General features: G+C 36.4%; 1 protein-coding gene across 1 annotated transcript in view; it reads right to left on the minus strand.

Moving 5' to 3' along the window:
* LOC148955194 (cubilin-like) overlaps positions 1–19,649 on the minus strand; it is a 232,136-nt gene that overhangs the window by 12,174 nt on the left and 200,313 nt on the right. The window contains exons 12-13 of the mRNA XM_089106517.1: positions 18,907–19,101; positions 2,842–2,977 (exon numbers count right to left, since the gene is read on the minus strand). Coding sequence (XP_088962643.1) covers positions 2,842–2,977; positions 18,907–19,101 — 331 coding nt within the window. The remainder of the gene's footprint in view (positions 1–2,841; positions 2,978–18,906; positions 19,102–19,649) is intronic.

Consider the following 19,649-nt stretch of genomic DNA (forward strand, 5'->3'; position numbering starts at 1 on the left):
TCAATATTTCAATGATCTCTGTTTGGATTTTGATGGGTAATCAAACAGTTCGTGGTAACTCAAACAGTTCGTGGTAACGAACTGTAAGTAAGGAGCGACCCGACTCAATAGTAAACGAAACTCTAAATTTTGATACCAATAGACATATCAAAAGAATCGGCTTATTATGCTGATTCCAAATATACAAGTTTCATTAAAGTTTAGTCTTACCCATCAAAAGCTACGAGCCTGAGAAAATTTGTCTGATTTTCAAAAAAATGGGGAAAGACCCCCTTGAAATCATAGAATTTTAATGAAAATCATCATCAGATTCAGCGTATTAAAGAACTCCACTGTAGAGGTTTCAAGCTCATAGCTACAAAAATGTGGAATTTTGTAATTTTTGCCAGAAGAAAAATCACGGATTCGTGTTCATTTTTTTTCCCAGGGGTGATCGTCTTGACCCAGTCGGCATATAACGTGGAAAGAGGGCTCATTCTAACGGAAATGGACAGTTCTGGTGCCCTTTTAAAGAGATAAAAAATTGGAGGGCAACAAGGCCCCTACGCCACTTTTTTCCCAAAATCGCCCGATCAAAATATTGAGACAGCTTTTTTGTTCAGCCTAGTTGAAAGGCCCACTAACTGTGTTTTCTGAGATAAAATGACCCCCTACAGCTCCTGGGGAAAAGATTTCAAGTTAAAAAATTGCTCGTTGTTTTATTTGTTATTGGGAAGTATCCACACATTTTTCGGATGGGGAGGGGAGGACGACTTTTCTGCTGGGAGAATTTTTCATGGAGAGGGTAGTTTCCAAGGGGTAAACTTTTCTTGGGAAATTTTACACTGGTGGAATTTGCCAGAATTCATATACGAAATTTCTGTATATGTCTTCCTTTCTCTTTATCGATTCAATTTTACGCGTGGAGATGTTAAGAGTAATTGTCCAGGGTAATTTTTGTCAGGATTGAATTGTCCAGGAGGACAATTCAATCCTGGACAATTTCCATGGAGGTGGAGCCAGGTATCTTGGCGTAATTTAAAAAAACGATCAGAAATAAAAAAAACAAGTTTTTCAACTGAAAGTAAGGAGCAACCTTAAAAATTAACACGAACAGAAATTAATTCTCATATGGGGGGGGGGGTTGCCCCCTCCTCAGCACCACGCTCTTTACTCTAAAGTTTAAATTTTGTCATATTTATTTAAAAACGACTACTGAAACATAAGGGTTGTTTAATTAGAACAATAAGTAGCATTTTTTTAAAGTACCAAAAAACTGTAAACGTGAACTGCGAGGAGTTGGGGAGGGGGACAATCCCCCTTATATGCGTAATAATTTCTGTTCGTTTTAAGTTTTAATGTTGCTTCATACTTTCAGTTGAAAACACATGTTTTTTTTCTTTACTTAATGAAGCTTAGAGACAAAAAGTTTTTCTAAAGGCAATGAGAAAAGTGTGCCAATTAAAGTAAAAGTATATAAAAATGAAAAGAGTAAGTAATAAAAAAAACACAAAAAACAATAGCCTACTTACAAAAACTAAGATATAAACTCGCAGCATTCACTTCTGTTGAGTAATGCCGAAGCGTTGGGCGGATATTTTTTAACAATATTGACAGTTTTGAACCTGGTAATCAAACACCAAAATATTTAATGCCTTTAGACTCAGTGTTTTGTAAAAAGTAATGCATTATCAAAGTAGTTTGTTCAAAGTAAAACAAAAACTAAGATTATGAAAATAAAATAAGAATTTTTAATTCAAAATTTTTAATTTAATTTTGAACACCAAAAGCCAGTATATTTGACACCTTTATGCTTCATAACTTTAAAAATTAAATCTTTTTCAAAGTGACAACTAGATAAATACAATCATTCCTGGAAAAAATGGCAATAAAACACAAAAACGTATCCGTTCAGGGGGAAAATACAGAAATTCCCAGCATTCCGTTTAGGGGGAATATTTCTGATTATAGTGGCTTCAAATATCAGCCCATGAGTACTCTTGCAATGCAAGCAAAAGTTGAAGGCATATTATCACCGAAATTCCCCCTTATTAAGTTGTTTTCCTTCTGTTTTCTATAAGTATGCGAACTTTCTTGTGCTGTAATAACTGCACTAATTACCAATAAACATATACATATTTAGGATCACCATGAAAAGCTGATTTTTTGATTGAATGTTATCAATAGTTAGGCTCTTATACTTTCGTTACTGACAAGGATCGTTATTTACTGACCATTTATTACTATGAAGAATTTGTTTTTTTGTTTTGTTTTTTGCTCCAACCACATCATATAGAAAAAATGTTTATGGAAAACTGATTAGAGGTTACTCAGTCACAAATTAGAACTTATATTTTTCCTTATTATGGGTCAAAATCCATTGGCAGGCAGCCAACAATCCGGCAGCACAATTTTTTCCGCGGTTTTTCCTTATTATGCTCCCTTTCCTTTCGTTTCCTTATAATTACTTTATAGTCCCAAATTTCAAGGGGGGAGGGCATGACCCCCCTGCCGGCACCCATGGGTAACGCCATATAACTTGAAAGTTTCTGGACTAAGTCCAAACAGATTATCTTGAAACTTCATTTTAGCATGCTCGCTAGTCTGGAGATAATATATATACTGAATTGCCACCCTATATTATAACTTCGAAGTGATCTGTTTCTTTTACTCTAAAGTTTTGCCTATGAACTGGATGTGTGATTGAGTACCAGTCATTTCTGCGTTGTCTAAAAAAGAAAAAGAGATGTTTTTCGATTTTTTCTTCTATTTCTAATAGCTTAAAAAAAAAAATAATGATTAGAAAAAAAACCTATTGTCAAAATTAGTCTACAATAGCTGCTAGAATGCATTAGCACTTACGCAACACGCATTTGATTTCCTTGAGATAGATGCTGCATCTGCTCAGGAGTAAGGTTTTCACCACAGAGCTCTATTGGGGAAAGACCAGCACCAACTTTGGACCAAACTCTAACAGTAGCCACAGGACATCCTCGTTCTAGGAAAATATTTGTTTTAACCACAGTGTAGATTGTATTTAAATAATAGAGGAACGATATTGGCCACCTACTAATTTGAGCTAAGATTTACTATTAAACAATGATAGCCAATACCGCCCATGATGATTTATGTTTTATACTTCTGAAAAACCGAAACTTTGACCTTAGTAACCTTGCAATTACACATTGTGCTACAACATGGTTTGTAGAGCCAAGGATTTATAACTGTACCGTCAACTGGGGTGAGATTGACAATCAGGGGTGATATTGACACAACCATAGAAAAATGCTTCTTTTGACTTTTGACGACAGGTAGTGTGACGGAAAAATCTAAGGAAATTCTAGATGGCTCTTTAGATTATCTTCGTCATTCAGTGGTCAGTGTGGAAATGGCGTCCATCGAGTAAAGATTGTCTGTTTGTGAACTGGTTGGGTAAAGTAAGTACTTTTCGTTATGTTAGGGGTACTAAAACTTTGTCTTATCACGAAAGAACAGACCACTGTTTTTTTGCTGTGGGGAATTAGTAGGGCTGTAAATATGATCAGAAAGCCGCTCAGTAAATATTTAGGGATTTACCTTAAAGAAAAAGGAGATGGATGAGTTGTCAAAGTCACCCCTTGGAAAAAGGGTATTTCGGGGTGACTTTGACAGTTATCCAAATGAAACGCGTATGGCGGAAGGTATAGCAGAATATAAGACGCGCTATCCAAACAAGTCTGCAGTTTCCAAAGAGTACTCTAAGACCCTAATCGCTCGACTATGGGATGAGATGGGGAAATATTTACAGAGACTATAAAAAACGAATTCAAGGCTTGTTAAATATTTCCCATAAACAAAGATTCCGTCATTGCAAATATACCCAGGGAAAACTCAACTACAAGCGACGCTGTCGAAACTGTCGGACAAGCAGTTATAGAGATGTTTGCTCGTATGCGCTATGGGAAAGATGACATCACTCCACAGTGTCGGCGTCAAAGATCGGAAATTACACCAGGGAATTGTATCTCGTTTGAAGACGTTATAAATGCCACAGCCAAGAAGATTGAAAAACAGAAAGGGAAGCAAGACCACTAGTGCGAGAGATAACGGCGGCTCTGACTCAAATGATACTGTTCCTGATGAAAGTCGAAGTGCCAGGAGTAAGAAGTCGAAGACTTTGAAAAGAAACTTCCCACACTTTGTTCAAGATTATGTTAGTTCTGACAGTTTACCAGAAGACCCTCAGTTAGAAAACGGTTTGGACTCTGATATCAGCATGGGACCTGCATAAGACCCTAGTCAGGGTCAGGCTACGATGGGGCACTATGTTGTGATCAATTTGGCTGGTAAGAAGTCCATATCATCATACGTAGCCAGAGTTGACAGACAATTTGATCTGAGCGAGGATGAAAATAAAAACGCTGGAATCGACATCGAGATGGAAATTACATCTCTAAAGTGCGTGGCTTCTTTGAGCTACAAGCTCGTGCTAACAGAAGAAGCAAGCTGTGTCTACACATGCCAGGTAGAAATGGTGTAGCCAACGCCTTCTAAGATTGGCGGCACCTCGACAACCTCTAGTCAGTTGGTTTTTGGGGTGGATCTGTCCGCTTTTATGATCCCCTAGGGTTATTCTTTTATTGAAACAACTGATTTGGCTTGTTTTGAAGGCTGTTTTTAGTTTTTTTTCGTTTTTGATACATTTGATACCAATAAACGAGTTTTAGAGCAAATCTGACGGTCTTAAGGCTGATGGTCCAAGCTGGTTGCCAAAGTAACCCAAAATCCTGGTGTCTTTGATAATCGACATTATCGTTAAAAATGAAGTACTTGCGTCTGAGATGCAATATTAAGCGTCTCAGGATGCCATCTCATAGCAAAAGTTTCACTTTTGGCACTAGTTTCAGATTTTTTTTTACCACCCTGCTAACTTTTAGAGGGCCTTAAAGTTGAAAACTATGTAAAAGTCACCCCAGTTGACGGTAATGAAAAGATGTTAAAAATAGCTAAAATCTTTTAACAAGACAATGAAAAACACTTTTTAATATAAATTGGTACTGCTGTATTATACGGACACTTCTAAAAAGCGAAGTTTGGTTAATGCTAATGAAATAAAATAGGATGAATATATAATAGTTTATAAACAAATTTGGGCTATATATTTGAACATTAGGGGGAGAAGGGGGGGTAAAGCATACCCTATATTAAATACGTAACCTAACATAACCTAGGTTCCTCCCCCCCTAAACGCCAAAAAACAACAGTTTAAATATCGTAAACACAATGAAAACTACTCTTTGCATTCCATTTCTGAACAGTGGTCTCTTGAAAATAACCAGTCTGCCGCGTTTCGTCTCTCATTAGTATATAAAACTGTACGTTTAATGCAACAGTACCGATAAATTTATAATGAAAGTCTGAATATTTGGTTTAACACCCGGAAGCCTTTATCAACAGAAAGAAAGTTACTCTAAACAAAACAAATAAATAAAACGCAACATACGCTATACAAAAAACTAAAAGAAAAGCGAAAAGAAAATCCACATTTAACTTTGAAATGTATTAAACAAAACATAAAATGTGAGTTCTCTTTTCGTTTTTCTTTTTGTATAGCGTGTGTTGTGTTTTTAAAAAAAATGTTTTGCTAAGGGTAGTTTTTGTTTTGTTTTTCCCCTGTTGATAAATGCTTCTTGATGTGATGCCGATATATAATCGCACTTTTATTATTATTTTGTATTTAAAAGTTTTGTTTTTTACCTTTTTGTGGCTTATTAAAGATTTTACCCGTTTTTAATGTATTTCCATTACAATTGTAAATGGAAAGGCAGTGTGGTCTAAGAAACTATAAAGCCAGGGATTTTTTCCCTGGCACTAGTCTTAGCAATTAGACAAGTGACAGCTATAAAGGTAGCCCATACAATAGACAATAATTTATCACAAAAACCTTTACTTCATAAATCAAGCAACGGCCAATGACTTTTTACTTATCCTAAGTAAAGGTAGAGACAACCCTAAAAGTATATGGAGCCAGTGGCTACTGCGCTCTTGCTTAGCTGGCAGAGCTACCAATTCTTGTGTAGCTGCCTAAATAGAAAAAGGAAAAGCAAAGAAAAATTGCCTCTGTTTTTACTTTCAATTTTTCTTTTATGATTTGTGTTTTTTAGATAATCGTCACATTAAAAAAAAAAATTAATATAGCTCACGCCATTAGGACGAACACTGTCGCCATATGTTTCATTAAAAAAAAAAAAAAATCATATTGCTAGTAAAAAATGGCTAAAAACCAATTATCAGTGTCTTAACAAATAAAGTTAACCTTGAAGCTATAAATATATTACTTTGAGAGTCATTCTTTGAAAAACAACCAGCTGTCCTAACAGTCATCCTAGTGAAATGGATTATCTTTTTTATTGTTTACGGCACAGAATGATCCTCCTTAAAAAAGTGTTTCAACTGTTTAGTTCTTTAAAACATGGTGAAAATACTGGATGGCGTATCGACGTTATTGCTGGTACTAAGAATTTAGCTAATGTCCATGGATGTATCCAAGGATACATCCATGAGTAATTGGAAAGAACAAAAAAAGACGAAGAAAAATAAAATTAGTGATCGAACTTTTTTCTACAAGTCTAGAATACGTCCATGACTGCAAAGTAATGTCTTTAAATGATTAAATAAAAAAAAAAGTTTTTTTTTAACTGAAAGTAAGGATGGCTACGTTACACAAAAAAGGTATGGCTAAAATTACAAACCTTTACACCTTTTAATTTTTTTGTTTGAATTTAACTTAATTAAATGTTTTTCATTTGTACACAAACACCTTATAATCTTCAGACTATTAAGGGGGAAATGCGATAAAATATTAGAAGTTGCTTTTGTCACTTTTATTGTTAAATCGACCAATCGCTTTCTTAAAAGACGATGCGCTTTTTACTTTATGGCAGCTATGTTTTAACATGGAAACAAAATACTAGTCCACAATCATACCTAAACAGGGCTAAAAGAAATAAAAGTAGAGAAAAAGGCGTAAAACCAAAACTAACACAAGCAGAGGATACGAACTACAAAAAAAAAAAAAAAAAAAAAAAAAAAAAAAAAAAAAAAGACACCCATGAGATACTTATATAAGATAAAAGTCAAGCCTGTGACTGTGAAGAAAAAGAGAGAATGAAACTGACCATTATTTTGTTGCTCTTTCCGAAACTTAGAAAAATAAATAACACGCAATTTTTATAACCGAGAAATGACATGCGAAAAATATTTTGCTTCACATGAGTAAGCCAACGTTCCAATTGACAAAACTGACACTAATTCTATCCAGCTAAGTATTTTGGCGGAAACAAAATTTAGAGTAAGAAGTGAGAAATTGGTGCGACATAAGTTACATAATTCAGCTATTTGGCATACAGATCATTTCAGGGAAAAAATTCCCTGAAAACGTCATATAGCACTTTGGGAAGCTAAATGTTTTTCACGTAGGCAAGGTCGTATCCAGGATTTTGTTCGAAGGGGGGGGGGGTAGGGGGATGATTACAAAAACTTAAAAAACGAACCAAGAAATTTGTTTATATGCATTTTTGTTACGTTTTTACGAGTCGGACAAAATTTCGGAGGGAGGGAGTTCAAGCCATCTAAAATCCCTGCTATAGGTACGAGCTTAGATATTTTCATTCTATCAAGTGGTTTGTAGTTATATCCACTGTCTTATGATTTTTTAAAACTTTTCCTGTTAATGTGACGTTACACTGTGCATAAAGGCTGCAGTTCTAGTTGCAGAACAGAGCAAAGAAATGGAGGAAATGTCCCCATCCTCCACATCAAACGGGTTCAGAAGTGACATCAGATTATGCAATATTCTTATCATATAAAACCTAAAATTCATATTTCATGGTCATCCCCTCCCCGTGTGTTTAACCCTACCATGAGGAGAAGAAGTACTGGTTGTGTCCCTGTTTAGTTCCTAAGATCAGTTTTGAAAATCATAAACAATAATAACAGTTGTATATATATTTTTTTGTTTTCTCTTTTTACTTTCAATGTATGTTCTGTTTTGTTCTAGTTGTTGCTTGTTTCAAATTCCTTTTCTCCAAAGCAGAGCTAAAAATTGCTATTCACTCGCCTGGAAAAATGACAGGAAATCGATTGCTAGTGAGAAAGAAACCTTTTTGTCCCTTGAAAGGGCCATAGACTTTTCTCTTTGTCTTCTCTATCCTATGGTACTTTAAACTGGCATCTTTGGTGAATATACAGTTCCACGGATTTGCATTTTAGTCGGCTATTCAAAGATCAAAAAGACGATTTTGCAGTAGGGTGTTGTTTTTGGAAAATATTTTTCTTTTTGCTACAAACTGTCGATTTCCCTTGACAATAATGAATACTTTAAGTTTTATAAGGTAACAAATCGAACTTAAATTGTACAGAAGGCAAATTGATTAAGCTTGAGAATAAAACGATGGATACAGAAATAAATAAAGTTGCCAATTTTAATTTTTATGTACCAATGATGTTGCGGAAAAAAGTTCATGTTTTGTGGTGTTTGCTTTTGCATTTTGTTAAAGAAAATGTTTTAGAGTACATTCCAGCCATGACCTGGTTAAAGTGGCTTCTAAATTGAAATTGGTTGCTTATTAGTGCTATTCTAGGGGAATATCCTTAGTTCTTGGGAATACCATCATGAATATACCCGAATTTAGCTGTTTTAGTACCCATTCAGGACTCACTGCATTTTTACACCAGATTACTTTCGTATTGGACTCATCACTTTTTTTTCCACCAAGTCAGGGCTTATTTCGTTTTCGAAAAGAATAATCATACCGTATTATTTCAGAGCTTGGACTCACCTTGTTTTCCACCAATTTAGATTTGAATCAGTTTCACATAGCGTTACTAAGTTTTACCGGCTAGATTAAGGCTGTTTTTATACCAATTTAGAACTTAGCCCGCTTTTGCAAATTTGTAATGAAAATTCCAAAGTTTAGATTTGGTTAATTTTTGTACCGAGTCAGTGCTTAGTTCATCTCTGTACCTGGTACGTCTGCAGTATGGACATAGTTATTTTCAAGTATATGTTCAGAACCAAATTTGTTGTTATATTCAGTCCAGACTTTGCTTGTTTTCACAACGAGTCAGGACTAAGCTTGTTTTTTCATCGAATCATTTTTGTACTGAAACCATCCGCAGCATGGACTTCGCTCTTTTTTCCTGATGTTCAGAAATAGGCTTTTTGTTACACTCAGTTCATGCTTCGCTTGCTTTCACAAGAATTATGAACTTATCAGTACTATCCCCTATCTACTTTCTGCAACATCCCTAGGAAATAACATGGGATTTCTGCAACATCCCTAGGAAATTAACATGGGATTTCTACAACATCCCTAGGAAATTAACATGAGCTTTCTGCAACATCCCTAGGAAATTAACATGGGATTTTTGCAACATACCTATCCCTTTTCCCATAGGATTTCAAAAGCACGCCCCTCTTTTCCAATAGGATTCCGAGCGCATGCACTGGCAAGATTCCAGGTGTCCCAATTTTTTTATATCATTAATTGGAGTATGGTCGGGATAATACACGATTAGCAATAAATAGAGTCCCTCGCACCTAGGCAATGAGGTTACCTGCTTCCAGCTGGCAAGATTCCCACAACACACCCTCGCCATTTAAACAGTCTGATAGAGATAGTGGCATGGGATTTTAAAGGGTCAGATAGGGAGTCTATAAGTTGAGCTACTTGCCCCTCAAGCCGTCGCACCTTTGCAATGTGGCTCATGTTTCCCGGTGTTCTATTAAAGGGAACACAGATGGCGAGATTCCTACCACACACACCCTGCACTCCAATGACGTCACACGACTTACCCCGTTTTAAACGGTTTGTGTAATATGGATGACCCAATTGTATGTAACCTTGCGTGAAGACCCATGGGGAATATCTCCGCTTGTAACTTAACGACAGCACACAGGTTACGCAATGACGGTTCTCATACATCATGCAAGGACAGCGCACTTCTTATGTAATGACAGTGCACACATCACTGTCACATAATACTTGTTTACGTATTTTAATTTCTCGACAAAAAGTTGAACGTGTTATTTTTCTTTCTTTTTAACTTAATGGCGCGCACTCTTTATGTAGAGTCAGCAAACGTTGCGTAATGACGGTGCACGAGCTACATAATGACAGTACAACCATCACTGTCACATATAACTATTTTGACATTTTATTTTTTAGCTGAAACGTACAAAGCGTTGTTTTTTTTTTCTTTGACCTTGCTAGGACTCGAAAGTTCAATTTCCTTCCAATGGAACAACGCTCCAAGCAACAGGAATAAACTGCTATTCCCAGTATTTTGTCCGACTCAATGTATTCCAAATATAATCTTTTACAGGCAAGAAGATTTCCAATTTGTTACACACGCTAGAAGAGCGTATATACTGCCAAATTTGATACTCAGTCGGAAAACTTTTATTTCCAGAAATTATACCTCTTAATTACGTAACGGATTTTAATGAGTGCTACCAGATAATATTCTGAATTGTTCTTAATTTATTTTTTTCAAAAAAAAAAAAAAAAAAAAAAAAAAAAAAAGATGGGGTGCTTAAATTATGCGAACACCTAGGTATTAGAGACGCATCCTAAAAAAACATATCTAAAGGATCAAGCTTATTGTAAATATACGTTTTATTAATTCAGACAAACTTACAACAATATTAAAACAAAGAAAAAACAGTTAGAAAAACACAACAAACAAAAAATAAAACGTGAAAAAAGGCTTCCAAAGGATGGTAATATAGGCAAAAAGAACCGTGTATTATGGAAACGCGGTGGGTCCCAGCAATCACTTTACGACGGGCAAGATTGATATTAGAGTTAAATTTAAGCAATATTAAGAGCTTTTGACGAAAATATTCTTGTCTTCTTTGAGCCAAGACTATGAATATTTCACACCATTGTGAGACTACATTTCTCCCCCCACCCTACTAGCAGTCATTTCCGGGGGGGGGCAATTTTTACTAGGGCCATGCTAACACTTGGGGATTAAAAAAATTATTTACCTTATTTTAATATTTGTTTCATATTTTAATATTTTCTAGGGCTTATGGCCCGAGGTCTGGGAATATGATATTATTTTAATATTTTTCGATATTTCCCTCGGGTTCAATAGATCCAAGGCTTACAAAATTCAAACATGAGAGCGGAATGGCAATGCGACACGTTTTTCACACACGTCTGAGGGAAATTTTTACTAAGGATATGCTAGCACTTGAAGATTTTAGACAATTATTTACCATATTTTAGAAGTTGGACACGGCATATTGAAGGCGCCCGGAATTAGAGTTGAAATCGGTTATCAATTACAAATCTAGTTAATAGAACCTTTAAAACAGGACTCTGAAGTTTGAGCTTTAAGGCTGCCCCCCTTCCCCCTTTAGCCATTATTTCGAGAGGGTAAGGTTGATATTAGATGCAAATTTTTAGGCACTATTGATGTATTTTTGAGAGCTATTAACGAAAATGCCTCGTTTATTTTAGCCAAGACTATGAATATTTCACAGCATCGTGACAATATGCCCCACCCCCTAGCAATCATTTCCAGAGGGAAGGGATGATATTAGATGCAAATTTTTAGGCATTATTGAGGTATTTCCGAGAGTCCTTAACCAAAATACAGCATTTGCTTGACTGGGATGTTAGATTTTCAGCCCCTTCCTTCCACGGTAAAAATTTGTTAACGCCTCTACCTTAACTTTTAAGCTATAGAACATGATACTTCAAGCAGTTCAAACCACAGAGACATTACTTGGCTGCCGCCTGACATCACATCATCATCTCTAAGACATTTTTTCAGATATTTATTAATAAAAATTGTACTTCAATCGGGCGATTCAAGTTTTTGGCGAGCCTGGACTTTCATAATAACCTACATAACACTCCACGTCACCTTGACATCAGGCATTTCCCCCTCCATCATCCACATGGCACCACCCTTAGGAAATTTTCAAGCTTTTCCCAACGAAAATAAGCTCATGAATCTAAATTTAACACTGTTTTTACTCGAACAGTGGAACTAGGCATTTCGTTGTCAGAACGTCACACTCCAAGTAATTAGCACCAGAGTGTCACGGTGTAAGGCTATATTTCCAATTACTGTTATTTTCGACAATTCCCAGCCCTCACGGCCATACCGTCACGGCTTTACACACCTGCCATCCATGTCCATCCATCCCCCCTCATCATCCCTAGGACACTTTCAACCTTTTCACTCCAAAAATAAGCTTGTGACTCTAAATTAAACAGTATATTATTTTGAACAGTGAGAGGTCAGCATTTCCTTCCAAGAGCGTGATACTCCTAGCTATTCAGCCCACAAAACCACACTGTAATTACTGTCTGACACCCCTGCAACACCTGTCATCAGCATTTTGAGCTTTTCCTAACGTTTGAATACCCTCAATGGATATATTTTCTATTGCTATTATTTTCCAACGATGCCCGGCACTGTGTAACACTGTTACTAATCTGCAACACCCCACTGACATCACATCATCATTCCTAAAATATTTTTCAGAATTTCTTGTTAAAAACTATTCTTCAACCCATTGATTCAAGCTTATTGCAACCCAAGCCATTCATTATGCTCCACAAAACACCCCGCTACTACGACATTACACGCCTGCCATCCATATGGCACCTCCCCCTCATCATTCCTAGGACATCTCCAACCATTTCACTTCCAAAATAAGCCGGTGAATCTAATTAAAACAGTTTATTTTTTTGAACAGCAAGAAGTCGGCATTTTTATCCTAGAGCATGATACTCCAAGCAATTCACGCTACAGTACCACACTATAATTACTTTATGGCATTCGTGCAACACCTGTCATCAACATTTTAAGCGTCTTCTAAAGTTTGAACACCCTCAATGGATATATTTTCTGTTGCTATTATTTACCAACGATTCCCGGCACTGTGCCCCTCTATTACTACTCTGCGGCACCCTTTTGACATCAAATCATCATTCCTTAAATATTTTTCAGGCATGTCTTGTTGATAATTATGCTTCAGTTCATTGATTCAAGCTTATCGCAACTCAAGCCATTCATGATGCCCCACAAAACGTTCCCACACCATCACGGTTTTACATGCCTGCCTTCCATATGGTACAACCCCTCATCATTCCTAGGACATCTCCAACCATTTTACTATGAAAATAATCTGCTGAATCTAAATTAAACAGTATATTTTTTTACAAGCGGGAAGTCGGTATTTTGTCCTAGAGCGTAATATTCCAAGCAATTCACGCCAGAGTACCAAACTATAACTACTTGGTGGCACCCCTGATACGATTATCATTAACAGTTTAAGCTTCTTCTAAGGTTTGAACACACTCAATGGATATATTTTCTGTTGCTATTATTTACCAACGATTCCCGGCATTGTGCCACTCTATTACTACTCTACGGCACCCCTCTGACATCAAATCATCATTCCTGAAATATATTTCAGACATTTCTTGTTAAAAATTATGCCTCACCCCATTGATTGAAGCTTATTGTAACCCAAGCCATTCAAGATGCTCCATAAAACACTCCCACACCATCACGGCCTTACACGCCTGCCATCCAAGTAGTATCCCCCCTCATCATCTCTAGGACATCTCCAACCATTTCACTCCGAAAACAAGCTGGTGAATCTGAATTAAACAGTTAATTTTAGAACATCGAGAAGTGGGGATTTCTTTTCTAGAGCATGATACTCAAGCAATTCACGCCACAGTACCGCAATATAACTACTTTGTGGCACCCCTGAGACACCCGTCATCAATAGTTTAAGCGTCTTCCAACGCTTAATCACCCTAAATTGATAAATTTTGTATTGCAATTATTTTCCAACGATTCTTGGCAGTGTGCCACACTATTACTACTCTACGGCACCCCTCTGACATCACACCACTATTCCTCAGACATTTTTCAGACTTTTTTGCTAAAAATTATACATTCAACCCATTGATTCAAGTTTTTCACGAGTCAAGCCCATCATGATATCCTTCAAAGCACTCCCACACCATCACGGTTTTCCTACGCCAGCCATCCATATGACACACCCCCTCATCTCCCCTAGGATATTTTCAGCCTTTTCACTCTAAAAATAGGCTTATGAATCTAAATTAAACACTATGTTTTTTTTAATAACGGGACTTGATTTTCTTAGAAGTAACAACTTTTTGCTTAATATTAACGAAAGTTTTACTTAATACTATCAAATTTCTCTTGGAAGTAACTGGTTTTTCTTAATAATACCAAGTTTATTTTTAATAGTACCAAGTTTTCCGGCAAATATAACAATTTCTCTTAGAAGTAACAATTTTCTGTTCATGCTAACGAGATTTCTGTGAGAACTTGCAAGTTTCTGTTAACACTAATAAATTTTCTTAAGAGTAACTGGTTTTTCCTTAATGCCAACAAAGGTTTACTCAATACTAAAAAATTTCTCCTGGAAATAACAGGTTTTTCTTTATAGTAAGAAGTTTTTTCTAATAACAGCATGTCATTCGTCAAAGATAACAAATTTTACTTAGAAGAAACAATTTTCTGTTTATGCTAACAAGTTTTCTGTTAGAAGTAACAAGTTTTTCATAATACTAACAAATTTTTCTTAGAAGTAACAATTTTTTTCCCTAATACAAATAGAGTTTTACTTAATACTATCAAATTTCTCTTTGGAGTAACAGCTTTTTCTTAATAGTAACACATTTTGTCTAATAGCAGCAAGTTTTTCGTCAAAGATAACAAATTTGGCGTCGCCATTACCTCATACGTTGGTTCATCTATTAACAAAAACTTTCTTCGGTTTTGCAATGCAAAGACGGGGCCAAGACACCACAATTCCACCGAAAACAAACGTTTCCACAGCGATCCAGTCCCTCTCCATAACTAATTCATGCCACTTTCTATTTTGTGGTGTAAGGGATCACAAGGATTGACACTAGCCAAGGTAGTTCTTGGTTTTAATTAAATATATAAAACATTTTTATTAGTAAAAAAGAAAATGAGTTTATACTAGAAAATGTTAAAAGCCCTAGAAAATGTTAAAAATATGAAACAAATGTCAAAATATGGTAAATAATTTTTTAAAAACCCTCAAGTGTTAGCCTGGCCTTAGTCAAAATTGCTAGGAGGTGGGGAGGGGGAAGTCGTATATTGTCACAATGATGTGAAATATTCATAGTCTTGACTCAAAGAAAACGGGGGCATTTTCGTCAATAGCTCTTAATATGGCTTAAATTTAGCTGTAATATCTATCCTGCCCGTTTGAAAATGATTACTAGGACTCCCCGGCTTTATATAATACTCGGTTCTTTTTGCCTATATTACGATCCTTTATAAGCCTTTTTTCACGTTTTATTTTTTGTGTTGTGTTTTTCTAACTGCTTTTTCTTTGTTTTAATATTGTTGTAAATTTGTTTGAATTAATAAAACTTTTATTTACAATAAGCTTAATCCTTAAGATATGTTGTGTAGGATGCGTCTCTAATAAATAGGTGTTTGTACAATTTAAGGTCCCCTCCTGTCTTTTATCACTAAAAATGAAGAATATTAAATGAGACTTTCATATGTCAAAATGGCCGGGATAAATTTTAGTCTCAAATAGTTTGGTTAAAATATGACCGAAGTCCAGCCAGTAGATTGACTCCAGCCAGTGAAAAAACAGATAAGAGTAGCTCACTGCTTTCCACAACATCTTTAGAATATTGACATGGGATTTATGTAACATCCCTATCCCTTTTCCCATAGGATTTCAAACGTCTGCCCTCCCTTTTCCCATAGGATTCCAAGCGCATACCCTGGCAAGATTCCAGGTGTCCCAATTTTTTTTATATGAGTAATTGAAGTGTGGTCAGGATAATAAACAGGTATCAATAAATGGAGTCCCTCGCACCAGGGCAGTGAGGTCACCTGTTTCCAGCTGGTATGATTCCCACAACACACCCTCGCCATTTAAAGAGTCAGATAGGTATATTAGCATGGGATTTTAAAGGGTTAGGTAGGAAGTCTATGTGGAGCTACTAGCCCCTCAAGCCATCACACCTGTGCAATGCGGCTCCTGTTTCCAGGTATTTTATTAAAGGTAACACAGCTGGTGAGATCCCCACGACATAACCCCCGCACTCCAATGACGTCACACGACTTACCCCGTTTTAGACTGTCACGTGTAATATGGATGACCTAATTTTATGTAACCTCGTGTCAGGACCCATGGGGAAACCCCACTTGTAACTTAAACTTTTTTAGCATTTTATTTTTTCGCCGACAAGTTCAACGCGTTTTTTTTCTTTTTAACTTAATGGTGGTGCACACTTTATTTAAGGTCAGCGCACCTTGCGTAATGACGGTGTGCAAGTTAGATAATGACAGCGCAACCATCACTGTCACATAAAACTTTTTTGACATTTTGTTTTTTACCCGAAACCTACAAAGCGTTTTTTTCTTTCTTTGACTTTGCTAGGACTTGAAAGGTCAATTTCCTTCCAATGGAATAACGCACCAAGCAACAGGGCTAAACTGCTATTCCCAGTATTTGTCCAACTCAATGTATTCTAAAAATAATCTATTAAAAGCAAGCAGATTTCAAATTTTTCGCACACGCTAGAACATTCTGCTTAGCACACGACATCATATCATTCTGAGGGATATTCGAGATAAATAGCCGGTGTAATGATTTTAAGGGGGTGGAAGCCTAGGCTATTCCTTAGATGGCGGTAAAGAAGCCTGGCATTGGTTTATAACACTTCTCATTTGATCGAGACACTCATTGACACTCAGTGACAAGGAGGTTATCACATCTTGAGGGATTATTGGGACTTCTGATACTTTCCAGACAGTAAAGCGAAACTTATAGTCAGGTTCAGATACCAAAGCTTTTAGTATTTCATAAATGTCAGAGGCTAGTATCTCCCTCGTAATTTCGGCACTTCTAGTTCATAGCAAATTATAGTCAAATTGCTTCGGAATCTCATTTATACGCGTTTGATTATCAGAAATCAGCTCCTTCGAGAAAAATTTCACTAATGTCCTCACAGCAGCCTCTTTCGATACGCCATCTTCGTGACGCAAAGTCGTTTCTATAAAATTCCAAACAGACGCATGTTTGATTGTCTCTGTGTGTCTGGCTCTTTGTGTTTGTAGGTGTTTTTCTCTCTCTTCTGTCTGTCTGTCTGTCTGTCTGTCTCTCTCTCTCTCTCTCTCTCTCTCTCTCTCTCTCTCTCTCTCTCTCTCTCTCTCTCTCTCTCTCTCTCTCTCTCTCTCTCTTCTCTGTGTCTGTGGGTCTGAGCGGGTGTTTGCTTGTCTCTGTGTCTGTGTTTGTATGTCTGTCTATGTGTGTTTGTATGTGTCTTGTCTCTCTCTCTCTCCCCGTGCCTGTGTGTCTGAGCGGCTGTTTGCTTGTTTCTGTGTCTGTCTTTGTATGTTTGTGTGTCCGACTCTGTGGGTGGGGGGTAGGTGTTTTTGCATCTCTTTCTCTCTCTCTCTCTCAGAGAGAGAGACTAAACTTATACAAAAACACAAATTCAGACATACAAACACACAAAAAAAGACACAGAGACAAGAAAACACCCGCTCAGACACACAGACGCAGGAGAGAGAGACAAGTAATTAGCGGCTCAGACTCACAGGCACACCTCTAAAAAAATGCCATAGCAATTTATTCATTGAAGAAATAAGTTCATCGGTTTACTTTACCTAAAGACGTGTCATAAGAAAAAAGGGGTAACAGATATGTCGCTTTTTGATTCATTAAAATTCGGTTTCGTATTATAAAATGCATTTAAAATTCCGCTTTATAATCACTCAGTGTAGGAAGCCTATAAAAATGTAAACCGGTTTAATTCAACCCGAATAAAAAATTTATTCATAGAATTGTCATGGGATTTAATACAAGAAAAAATCGTGTCAATTATTTCAACTTCTCATCATCCGTCTCTTAAGTAGTACGACCTGAATATAGAACTTTTTTCCCTGTTTGAATGTAGGTGAATTTTGTATCTGTTGGAATAAAGGCAATATGTACCGTCCGTAATATGCTAATGAGATGTCCCGTCTATAATATGCTAATGAGGTTTAGGGTATATGCAATGAGGTTTACGGTATAATATTTAGAACCTTAGGCATAGTCGTTGGCCCTGTTAGAGCCACACTACTGTGGGAGTTGCTTTGATCTTCAATATGCCTCGAAGACCCACTGTCATCAACTGCATAATAAAAGCAGTTTGTAGTTGCCTGTGCGTTTGAGCTGCACTGTGTAATTCTTGGACCTTATAAGAGTTGCTCTTCGACCCTGAACGGGATCTCAGGCTAAAGTTTCAGAAACCCTACCATAGAAGGCCCGAGTAGCTGGCCTTTTGATATCTAAATCGCATAAATTTCCAGAATGCATCAGTCAGTGTCTTTAGTTTACGAAACTTTTTTTTTTTCAATTATTTCAAAACTTTGAAATCTAATTCTATTTGTGCTGATCAAATGCAACAGCTTAGTTCAATAATGAATAAAACAATGTTTTCATGAAATTTCTTATTCAGTGTGAGAAAAGTCAATAACAAAGCCTGAAATAGAAAATGAGTCGATCAGAGATAAGTAAAACGAAAATTGGAGCTTGCAGCGTAAATTTCCGCCCTAAAGTAATTTTTGCAGTAAACGCCTTTGAGGTGCAGCCCCGGGGTTTTGCCCCTCTATCCCGACCTCTCGTTATGTAGACTAGCGAATAAAAAAAGCTATATGATGAAGGCATTTACAAGTTTTTTTTTATAATTTGAATGCTTAAAATCTTCACTTTACCACTAAAACTGATCAGCGATTTTGTGGTTTTGTGGAAACTTAATTTCTGATTGAAACTACTATCAACCATTTCTGCTTTATCTCAAAGAATAGGAAGTAAAATGTTGATTGTAAAAATACCTGCAGGTGTCCCTTCAATGCCAAAATTGGTAAATAAGAGTAGAATCCTGTACCCTGGTCTTGCCGTAAGAAACCAGTAACATGTTTTTGCCCCAATAACTTTTTTACCACCGTCATAATGAGCAGGATATTTTGCACTTGCTATTACTCCACTATTAGCTCCAAGTCTAGATGCGACCAAGTGTTGACCACATTCTAAAACGAAAGGAAAAGTATTAACTACAATGTACTAAGCTACACATTCCGCTAGCAGCCCTGAATCTGAAAGCCACCCCGTTTTGATCATATTCTAAAAATTTAATAAAAACACTAGCTTAAAATGCCACTCTCATATTACATATTCAGGAGAATATATTTAGGTGAGGTTGGAAAGGTTTATACGAAAACCAGAGCACATGGATCCTTAATTCAGTCATAAGATATTAAGAAGAACAAAATTTATTTCCTAAAAATGACTATCACAAGCCCAGACGGGCTAAAATCGCACTTTAGAGTCAATGAATACAATAAAAATTACAGCCAAATATAATAAAATCGACCAGGAAAAAATTCATAATGTGTAAGAGGTCAAAAGCGTTAAGAAGGATATAAACAATTAAAACTTGCAGGAAATATAATGGAATAAAAAAAATGATGGTTTAGTCTTATGGATGAAACATATATCCATAATTTATTAAAACCAGACTAAAAAAAACAGTTCAAAGTTTCAAGATAAATGTTACACAGTGACTGGCAAGAAGTGG

The sequence above is a fragment of the Artemia sp. Qi Xiang Cuo genome, chromosome 2, assembly GCF_049724085.1.
Source record: "Artemia sp. Qi Xiang Cuo chromosome 2, ASM4972408v1, whole genome shotgun sequence".
Classification (NCBI taxonomy): Eukaryota; Metazoa; Arthropoda; class Branchiopoda; order Anostraca; family Artemiidae; genus Artemia; species Artemia sp. Qi Xiang Cuo.